General features: G+C 39.9%; 1 protein-coding gene across 5 annotated transcripts in view; it reads right to left on the bottom strand.

The window, feature by feature from the left end:
* The window catches only part of Crebrf (CREB3 regulatory factor), an 80,725-nt gene that overhangs the window by 10,443 nt on the left and 59,176 nt on the right, over positions 1–11,106 (bottom strand). For all 5 annotated transcript variants that reach the window (XM_085694832.2, XM_087910717.1, XM_048436043.3 and 2 more), the window contains 4 exons: positions 9,693–9,890; positions 7,529–7,718; positions 5,546–5,619; positions 4,256–4,378 (listed from right to left, as the gene is read on the bottom strand). In XM_085694832.2, the coding sequence (XP_085550958.1) occupies positions 4,256–4,378; positions 5,546–5,619; positions 7,529–7,718; positions 9,693–9,890 (585 nt within the window). The remainder of the gene's footprint in view (positions 1–4,255; positions 4,379–5,545; positions 5,620–7,528; positions 7,719–9,692; positions 9,891–11,106) is intronic.

Here is an 11,106-nt window from a genome sequence, read left to right as displayed (position 1 = left end):
GTTCACAACTACACACCGAAAGTACAAAAGAATACACCTAATAATTCCTAAAATTACTTGTATAATTTAAATTCCCCTTTCTTTACTTTAAATAAAAGTGAATGAATAAGAAAAGGTAGAATACTAGAGGTAGAGAAATTAGGAACAGCACAAGTATGCTGACTTCCTCTTCCTATTATTCATCTTAGATAGCCAGAAATATTTAATGTTAATATTTAAACAGGTGTAAGAATTTTTTTTAAGTATTAAGGGAAATGAAACTAGGAATGGTGGCACATGCTGGTAATCCCAGAACTTGAGTGGTTAAGGCAGGAAGATCATGAGTTTGAGGCTAGCCTGGGCTACACAGTGAGCCCTTGTCTGATGGTGAAATGGAGGAGTGGTAACCCACACAGGAAAAAGAAAACGGAGTAGAAATAGAAAACACTTATTTAATCACTGATTACAATACACACAACAAGTTGTAAAGTTATCAATGCTACCTCAACTATTCAGTCAAGCTCAGGATGACCACTAACAGGACAAACTCACACCATGCCTTTGACTAACAGAATGAGATAGATATGTAAATTCTTGCCAAAAACGTAACTCTTGGGCTCAGTCAGTGAATCACTTACTGTACAACCATGAGGACCTGAGTTAAATTGCAACCATGTAAAAAGTTGAGTGGGCTTGGTGGCATGTGTTTGTATATCCCAGAGCTGCAGAGTGGAGACAGGTGGATTCCTGTAGCTTGTTAGCCACCCAGCTTAGCCTAATTCGTGAAACCAGACCCCAGTGAGAAAAAAACAAGGTGGATGACTCCTAAGGAAAGATATCTGAGGTTGACCTTTGGCTTCCAGACAGGCCCCGACAACATATGCATGTGCACTTGCATATGTATACACCTAAACACACACACATATTTCACTTCACCTTACAAGAAGAAACAGATAAATCCAAATGTTGGGACACTTAAGAGAACCAATTATTTAGAATTTTCATTTAAAAAGAAAAATAACTGAGAAATTAATAGAGACAAAAGGAGATTAATTAAATCCAATAATACACTCCCAAACAGAACACACACACACACACACACACACACACACACACACACACACACACACACACGATGTAAAGGGCATAACTAAGCAGGCAGAGGCATGTAAGCTTGGATGCCATATTGGAGATCACAGCAGTGCTCATAAATCTAGATATACTGCTGGTACTGTTGCTAGTAAGACATACTTCCTGGATGTAGTGGCACACATGTTTAATCCCAGCAGCTATCAATCAGAGGCCAGTCTGATCTACATAACAAGTTGCAGGACAGTCAGGGATACATGAAAAGAAAAGACCTGTCTCAAAAACAAAGCAAAACAAAACTCCTTGTTTTTTTTTTTAAGGAGCTGCATGCTGAAACAGAAATAAAGAATCATGATACTTACAAGTTAGCTCCAAATATTCCCCCAAATACACATGTACACAGGAGCAGAAATGAAACAAATAGAGTAAAATATCAGCTATTGGTGAAATGAGGTCAGTAAAATAAAGGCATACACTGTACTATTTCTTGCTACTCTTCTACTGTAGGATTCAAATCCTAAATGCAAATTAAGATCTAGTAGTACTAACTCCTATTCAAAAATTCAACATTTAAAAGCAAAAACAACACAGGAGGTGAAACTCAAAACATACTATGAGAGCCCTTCTCAGTTTTATTCAGAATATACACAGACCCACAGACAAAGAGAAAGACAACATAAAAAGGGGATAGTGACCTGAATAGATGCCTACAAAATAGCAAATTGTAATAATATATTTGGCAGTTAAGAAAATCTCAACAATTAATAACGCTAGCAATAAACCAGAAGATCTAGTAAAATCAAAGTATTTCCTATCTCTGGGGGAATTTCATTTTACTCTATTTTGAGACAAGGTCTTGTGTAGCACAGGCTATCCTGAACTCTCAATGTAGCTAAGGATGACCTTGAACTTTCTGATCATCTTGCCTCCACCTTTCTATGATTCAGCTTTCCAGGAGGTAAATACCATGATGGGGTGGAATTCTGTGATGGTAACAGTGGTTTAGAGGGAACCAATGTTCCTGCAAGCAACCCCTAACTCATCCTCTCTAAGCCGGATAAACTTATTGGTTTACCAAGATGGATGTGTAGAAAAGAGGAGGCAGGGTGGTGGTAGCGCACGCCTTTAATCTCAGCACTTGGGAGAGAGAGGCAGGCAGATCTCTGTGAGTTTGAGGCCAAATGGTCTACAAAGTGAGTTCTAGGATAGCCAGGGCTATACAGAGAAACCCTGTCTCAAAGAAAGAGAGAGAGACAGACAGAGAGATAGACAGAAAGAAGAGGAGAGAAAGAAAATAAGAAAGGAAGGAAAGAAGGAGAGAGGGAGAGGGAGAGGGGGAGAGAGAGAGAGAGAGAGAGAGAGAGAGAGAGAGAGAGAGAGAGATCAGATGATATCTACAAACAATGAAAGACATACCTAAAGACTGGATCATGAATGTCATAACCTAGCCCACTGTTATTTCAAAATAAACTAAACAACAGTGAAGAAAATGCCATAAGACATGAAAGAGGAAGAGAAAGAAGGCTCAGTATATATAAAGTTACTTGCTACCAAGACTGATAACCTGAGTTCCATCTATGGAACCCACATGATGTAAGTCCTCTGACCTCCATATTCATGTCATAGTATGGGATACATCCACACATATACAAATAAATAAAGACAACAACAAAAGAAGAAGGGAGGATTGCCTGAGTTTGAGGTCAGTTTGAACTACATAGAAAGACCATCAAAAAGTGGAAGGGAGATGGTAAGATGGTTCAGTGGGTAAAGGTGTCTGCTGCCAAGTCTGATAACTTGAGTATGAGCCCTAGGACCCACATGGTAGGAGAGAGCTACTCCTTCAAGTTGTCCTCTAACCTGGTAAACACAGAAAATAAAAGGAAAATTTCTTAAGCAAACAAACAAACAAAAGCAACAAGAAAAGATGAGACTATGGCTCAGGGGTAGTAGTACTGTTGAGTGTATTTAAGACCCTGACTTCCATGACCCCCCCTCCACATCCCACAACATGACCCAAGAGCAACTAAGAGAAAGTGAGAGACAAAAGTGGTTCAAGAAGAAGTAACAAAGAGCAGAGACAGGCAAGGCAGATCTGACATACAGGTGCTCAGGTGTCTTCAGGAGTAGCAGGAGAAGCCCAGGAACACAGAAACCTGAAAGCACACTGAGAGAAACGGGAGCAGGAATCTTATGTATCTAAGCAAGAGTAACAAACAACCCACCAAGAAACACTAATTCAGGGATCAGTTCTTTAATAAAAACACTTTATGCCAGAAGAGAAGGAGAAACACCCTGAGGACATTCAAGGAAAGAAAATATGTGCCAAGCACTTTGTAACAGGTCAAACTGTCTGTTTAGTAAAGGGAACACATACTTAATGGGTATGCAAAAGCTTTTAAATAAAAAACCAAAAAGGTAAAAAGTAATTTTATGATATTAAGTTCTCTCTCAAACTAACACACAAAAACTGGGATGCTTTTAAAGAATACTGGAAGTTCTTTGAAAGAATACATAAAATCAGCCGGGGTGGTGGTGGCGCATGCCTTTAATCCCAGCACTCGGGAGGCAGAGGCAGGCTCTGTAAGTTTGAGGCCAACCTGGTCTAAAAGAGCTAGTTCCAGGACAGGCTCCAAAGCTACAGAAAACCCTGTCTCAAAACAAAACAAAACAAACACCAAAAAAGATGGCTGCCATAAAATCATCCATCTATGTGCAATTTCATAGGCAAACAGTGACTGTTTAGGAACGTACTTGTTTTTGGACCTATTTTTCATCTGAGACTGTTTTTGATTTTACTCAAGATGAACACTAGCCTTTTACTGTGACAAGTCAGGGGCTTTTTGGGACAGCAATAAGCTGTGCAGCCCTTGTGATTCACTCCTGGCCCTGCAGTATCTCATATGTCCTAGTCATTCCTCCCACAAGCCACCAACCAGCCTGGCCTCTCTAGTCCTCTCCACTATGTACAACCTGGTCAGGGATGAGAATCCAGAGGCACAAGTTTGTTAGGCTCTCGTAAAAATACTGACAATGATAAATCCTGGGGCTGGGGGCGGGTGTGTGTGTGTGTGATGAGGCAGGAATGAAGTGGGGAGAGCAATGAGAACACGAGTTTCCTTAAAATGAAAGAACCTTTTGACTCTGGCACCACACAGCTGTTGTTATCTAATAATGTTCTCCTTACCGAGTGTGTCCTTAATGAGGATTTCAAGTTTCTGCCCCATGCTGGGTCCTCTCTCTTCTCTTGGATTCTGAACTCGGTTTACAATGTCTTGTTTGATGGAGTTGATTACAAACAATAAATTGTCTAGAAGACAGAAGCAAACACTTAGAATACGTCACTAACAAGGGGGAGTTTGCTTTTAATTATGTAACAAACTATATTAGATAAAAATGGAGGGCTATGCACGCAGCTCAGGGGTTGAACACTCACCTCACTAGCATGCACAAAATCCTGGGTTGGATTTTTAACTATGTAAAAAAAGAAAAAGAAAACAGGGGCTGGAGAGACGGCTCAGAGGGTAAGAGCACTGGCTGCTCTTCCAGAGGTCCCGAGTTCACTCCCAGCAACCACATGGTGGCTCACAACCATCTGTAATGAGACCTGGTACCTTCCTTGCCAGCAGTAAAATGTATGCTTAGTAAATAAATAAATCTTCAAAAATCAACAACAAAATAACCTAGAATACAAGGCGTGTCAAAAATATGAATTCTGTTGGATATGATGGTACAGATCTTTAACTTAATACTCAGAAAACAGAAGGATCTCTGTAAGTGTGTGGCTAGTCTGGTCTATAACAGCAAATTCTAGGCTAGCTAAGCCTACAACATTGAGATACTCAACAATGGCAAAAGAAAAAAAAAGAAAGAAGGAAGGAGAGAAAGAAAAGAAAAAGAGAAGTCTTAAGTTCTCATGCAATTCATAAGATCTAAGAAATTCCAGGAAATCTGTATTTTAAAAGATATAGAGGGATTTCAATGTGTAACCAATGTGAACAACACAGACCTACAAAATCCACACAACTGAAGTCAAGGGAAATAGTAAAAATCAATAGGGCACACTGGCTAACCTAGAAATACAACCATAACAAGGAAAACTGGACCATGAATTAGCATATGTCAACAGTAGTGTCATTTGTCTAAGGAACCACAGATCTTGTCACTCTTGAAGACAAGAATGAATTGACAGTGGGCATGTGGCTTTCTAAATAGATAAATGCAAATGAGGAGAGCCAACCTGGATGATGGTGGCACACACCTTTAATCCCAGTACTTGGGAGGCAGAGGCAGGTGGATCTCTGTAAGTTCCAAGCCAGCCTGGTTTACACAGTGAGTTCCAGGACAACTGTGGCTGTGTTGTTTCAAACCCTCTCCTCTCACAAAAGAATAACAAAAGAGGAGAGTCAAATAGTATGCTCAAGAAGGAGAATATACAAACCAAGGAGAAAGAGTGAAGCTGAAGACTGGGGCTTACCGTATTCAGTGTTGAGGCCCCACAACTTCACTTTATTAGCTTCATATTGGGCTTTCTTCTTTAGTCTACAAGCTCTGGAAAAGGAAGAGCTACTATCAGTATATTTTTCATTTTAAGAGATGTCAGAATATATTTCCATAAATAAAAGATTTTTTAAAAAGAAGATAGTAGCAAAAAGATTTGCTACTACTAAAGACCTTTCTTTGAAATTTCCTTCTTTTTCTTCTTGTGCGTGTGTGTGCACTCATTAGAGAGTGTGCATGAGTATGTGGGTGTGTGTTTGCATGCATGTTAGAGAGCAAGACAGTGTATGTAAAGGTGTGCATGTGTGAAGGTCAGAGGACAGGTTTTAGAAGTTGGTTCTCTTCTTCTGTGGGATCTGGGGACCACACCTGCATCATGAAGCTTGTTCAGCAAGTACATGTACTTGCTGAAGTCACCTCTCTGGCATTCATAAGGTGTTTTTTAAAAATTTATTTTATTTATATGTATATAAATATTGAATAAAAAGCCTTATGTATATAGGTGCCTGCAGAGGCCAGAAGAAGTCATTGGATCCTTGTGGAGCTGGAGTTATAGGCAGTTTTGAGCACCATGTGGGTGCTGGGAACAGAATTTAGGTTCCCTGAAAGAGCAAATATTCTTATCCTCTGAGCCATTTCTACGGTCCCCAAATATTTCTAATAGTAACTCTAAGTCACTTGTTTACTGATATCTATCAAAGAACTGAATTATAAAGCACACATCACCATTTATCCAAATCAACATTTAAAATTTAAGCACACATTCAAAAACTAGAGCTGTTATATAGACACTTTAAAGTGACTTTAAAAAAAATAAGCAAGTAACAACAGACAACACTCCAAGAAAGATTTGAAGAAAGTAAAGCCCTGTCTGTCGTGGTGGATGTAAAACACTTCTCACTTACTTTGGAAGGCAGCATGGTTGATAGTTTTTTACAAAGATAAACCATACAATATAGACCTGGGTATTTATCCAAAAGGAATGTAACTCATACCCACACAAACACCTGAAAGTCAATGTTTACAGTAGCTTTATTCAAACATGCCAAAAACTGGAAGGAACTCAAAGATCCTTCACAGCAGGTAAGCAGAGAAACTGTGTAATATTCCTATAAAGACTGACTATACAGAATAAAAGAAACCATGGATGGGTCTCAAATGCATCACATTAAGCTAAAGACAGACAGACTCAGACTACTACAGTACATTATCCCTGTGACATTCTGGAAAAGGACAGATCACTATGAGATACTATTAATTTAAAAAAAAGAGGAAGAGGAGGAAGCAGAAGAAGAGGAAGAAGAAGAAGAAGAAAAATCAACAGGGTCTTGAGAGATGGCTCAGCAGTTCAAAGCACTGGCTGTTCTTCCAGAGATCCCTGGGTTCAATTCCCAGCACCCATCCAGTGAGTGTCACATAACCATCTGTGGATCCAACACTCTCTTTGGGCTTCTGTGGACACCAGGCCTGCAAGTGGTATATGGGCATACATGCAGGCAAAACACCCGTAACACATAAAATAAAACAGACCAATGGTTGTGAAAGGCCTAGGGTGAGAAATTTGTTTTTATCATTTTCTAAGGTGATAAAAATGTTACTGTATTTCATCTTGCCCATGTTGGTGGTTATACAGTTATTATGTTCCTCAAGCTCATAATATCATATCTAAGTGGATGAATTTTACTGTTAACTATCTTCAATCAACCTCACTTACCAAAAAAGCACACGGGAGTTTTAAGGCTTTTAAGTTATACCATAATACAATGCGCTGACTGTCTGCCTCATCCCCAATACTTTTTCCTAAGAGCATAAATGCCATCTTCACTTAAAACATCAACAAACCTTGCTATAGTAGCTATTTAGCAAATAATTTCTGAAAAGTCACCTGTTCCACAAAATCTCAAGGTCTAATCTTACCCCCTAGAGACTACTCACATGGGTGAACATCATCAGAATTTACCTGGAAGCCAGTTTATTTTTTTCCTTCCTTGACCTTGGCCGGGCTGTTAAGGGAAGCTCACTGACTGGAGTCAGGTCACTAATCACCTTATTCAGCTTTCGTAGTTCATTACCAATCTGGAGCAGTTTTTTAGGGTTTGGAGTCAGGTCTTCCACATCCGTTCTCCGTGACTTCTTAACTGCATATTTCCCTACAGGTCATTTGAAGAGAGTTTAAGTTAGATCATTTTAGTGAACAAGACATGCAATTTCTATAATCACTTTTCATTTTAGATGCCCTGGCACATTTCAGGAGATGCAGAATATTTAACTTCCTATCTTAGAAGGGCTAGCCTCTCCCTCTGTCTAGTCCCGCTGCTAGAGAAATGCAAGTACCCTAGGAATACATCTCAGTGAGTGGCAGAATAACTTACTGGATGCACGAAGCCCTGTATTAAACACTGTATCAGTGCTGCTCTACTCTAAGTTTGAACCCCCAGTGTAACAGAGTCCTAACTCTTTGTCTAGAAGGACTAAGTATCTGACATCTCAGACTGGAAAGGGAGTTCAACTGTACACAAAAATCCAGGTAAGTTTATCTAAACTAAGTCATGATTCTAAGAACAAATAAGCTGTCAGACAAAAAAAAAGGGGGGGGTCACCTTGTTTTAAAAGCTCTTTTTCAGCTTCCTCCTTCACTTCCCTCTCTCCTTCCCCATCTCCTAAATGCCCAACCCAGTGAACCCCAGGACCTCACACATACTAGGTAAGCATGACCACTGAGCCAAACCCCAGTCCCAGTTCATTCCTCTCAAGTATTACCGTATGCTCAAAAGCTTTCCTAAGATTCATCACAAGCTACCTGGAATCATTGACTGGTCTTTATTTTTTCATTTCTGTTTTCTTTTAAAGTCTGAATATAACAGTTCACTGAAAGCTCGTATAGATCTTGGACTAAAAAAACCAAGGCCCCAGTATCAGAAAGACTGGGGGTCAATTCTTGTCTTCCAAAACACTCAGCCAGTGAAGTTTGTGGCATGAGTGTGCATTCTTTACTGATCTCACTCATACCTTCTCTCTGTCTTTTTGGCAGACTATCTGGAGCTACTGTGAAAACAACAGAAGAAATTCTATTTAATCACAGCTTTCTGGATTCATAATTCCAGTCCTGGTCTACTGTACTAGGTAGTTTTGTGTGTCAACTTGACAGAAGCTAGAGTCATTAGAGAAGAAGGAGCCTCGGTTGAGGAAATGCCTCCATGAGATCCAGTTGTAAGGTGTTTACTTAGTGATCAATGGAGGAGGGTCCAGCCCATTGTGGGTGGGGACATCCCTGAGCTGGTATTCCCGGGTTATGTAAGAAAGGAGGTTGAGTAAACCATACAGAGCAAGTAGGCAGCACTCCTCCATGGCCTCTGCATCAGCTCCTACCTCCAGAATCCTATCCTGTTTGAGTTCCTGTCCTGATTTCCTTCAGTGATGAACAGCAATGCTAAAAAGGAATCCTTTCCTCCACAACTTCCCTTTTGGTCATGCTGTTTCCTCACAGCAATAGAAACCCCAACTAAGACATCTTACTGAAACCATTAACTGCTCCTGATTTCTATAAACTCCCCTTCTCCACTTTTTCCCCTTTTCTTTTCTTCCCATCACCTTTTACAATTCAATTTCCCCATTAAATTAAGTCTGCGGTAGAAGAAAACAGAAGAGAGTGATGAGGAAGTTCTTCTGCTTTCTCCCTAGTGTGTTGTTTTTGGACAGTTCAAGAAGCAGCGGTCTCTTGGTCATTTCTTGGAGTTAGTGGAGGAAAGGGGGACCAGAAATGATGGCTCTCCACCCCGATGGAAGCTTTGTGTAAGAAGGAGCAATCGTGACTAAAAAGCTCTCTTCAATGCCCTCTCTAGCTGGCTGTGAAGGGCTGAAAACCCAAGCACAGTAAGCATTACGGTACATTATCTCTGTTTACAGTGACACCAGACAGGTATGGTGGCGTATACCTATAGTCCTACAATCTGGAAGAAAGAGAAGAGACAGAGGGATTCAAAGCTCAAGGTCACACTGGGTTACAGAGTTAGAGGTCAGTCTAGGTTACATACCAAAACCCCATCTCAAAGGCTCAAAATAAAAAATACTTCCACCCCCTAAAAAAGAGAAATGGGCACTAAATATTTCTGAACCCCTCTTACCATGATGTAAACCATTTCTCTGGTACATATTACTTGGCAAGGTGTCTCGGTTCCACTCAGATGGCCTCAGAATCCTCTCTTGTTGTGATGGTGTAAGTTGTTCACTGTATTCCCAGAAGTATCTTCTTTTCCCTCTCTTCCGAGAAGATGCGGAGGAAGCCATCTCCTTCAAGTCCTCTACAGAGTCGTTTTCATAGCCTTAAAAAAAGATGATTCCACAACATCAAGATCTATACACTCACTAAGTCTCTCAGAACAAACAAAAAGATCCTTCTATTGGTAACTTGAGACATTGTCTTTCATCTGAAGCATAACTAACATGTTAAAAAAACACTAAGTCAAGCTTGTACAGTCTAGTATGTAAATCTCAACTCATAAATATCCAGAAATAAACATTAATATAACATACATTAATAAACTACACACCTCTCTGACATGTGCTTCCCTTTAGTTTTGGAATTTAGCATGAGATACTATAGTATCATCACATGATTAAGAAGATAATTAAATACAATTGTAGGACTCAAAGTGCCTTTATACTAAGAAACTCATAAAAGATGGTACCAGGCACCACAACAGAAACATAACTTTGCTGATATTTGGCTTTTTAAAAATCAAGTATGCTGGATGCCTCTCTAACTCTGTTCAGATGATGCAAAGCTTGGAAGAGATGCCACCACTGGTGCTACACATTGACCTTTCCACGGAAGTACTCACACACATGTGTGTAATTTGAATTGCTGGAATGTTTAATGCTGTTGTCGTATGGAAAAAAAAATTATCCCAGTTTACCATGTTGGTTTGGGGTTAGACAGAACTGGTCTAGAAGAGTTCAAGTACATTTATTCCATGTGTACAAGAGTACTGCACTGTATTAATTATGTAAGGTCTTATCTATACGAGGTTGGTTAAAGAAACTAATAATCTGTAAGTAAAAAAATGAGCCATTATAGAATGGTACTTAGGTACTGCACTGTGATTTCTACATGTCTGCTCACAAAGAGCTGTGCACACAGCTACAGTGCCATCCTAGCTTCATAAGCAGCACTGATCTTCCTCTACATTTTATTCTACTCCTTTTGAAAAAGTAAAAAATGACTACCAAATAATGTACAGGTTCATTCTAGGTCATTCCTTAACGGACTTGGTACTTCCTATACACTGAAGGGTATATTTCCCTTACCAATGAGAAGTTCCTTAAAATACTTAATTCTGAGCTGCTGGGACCAGAATCAGTATAGGATGCCTAGTAACCTAAAATACCTTTAGAGAATGATCATAATAGATGAACTTAGCCGGGCGGTGGTGGCGCACGCCTTTAATCCCAGCACTCGGGAGGCAGAGGCAGGCAAATCCCTGTGAGTTCGAGGCCAGCCTGGTCTACAAGAGCTAGTTCCAGGACAGGCACCAAAAA

This window comes from Myodes glareolus, chromosome 9 (assembly GCF_982192425.1).
Source record: "Myodes glareolus chromosome 9, mMyoGla1.1, whole genome shotgun sequence".
Taxonomy (NCBI): Eukaryota; Metazoa; Chordata; class Mammalia; order Rodentia; family Cricetidae; genus Myodes; species Myodes glareolus.
This window is presented reverse-complemented; position numbering and strand designations above follow the sequence as displayed.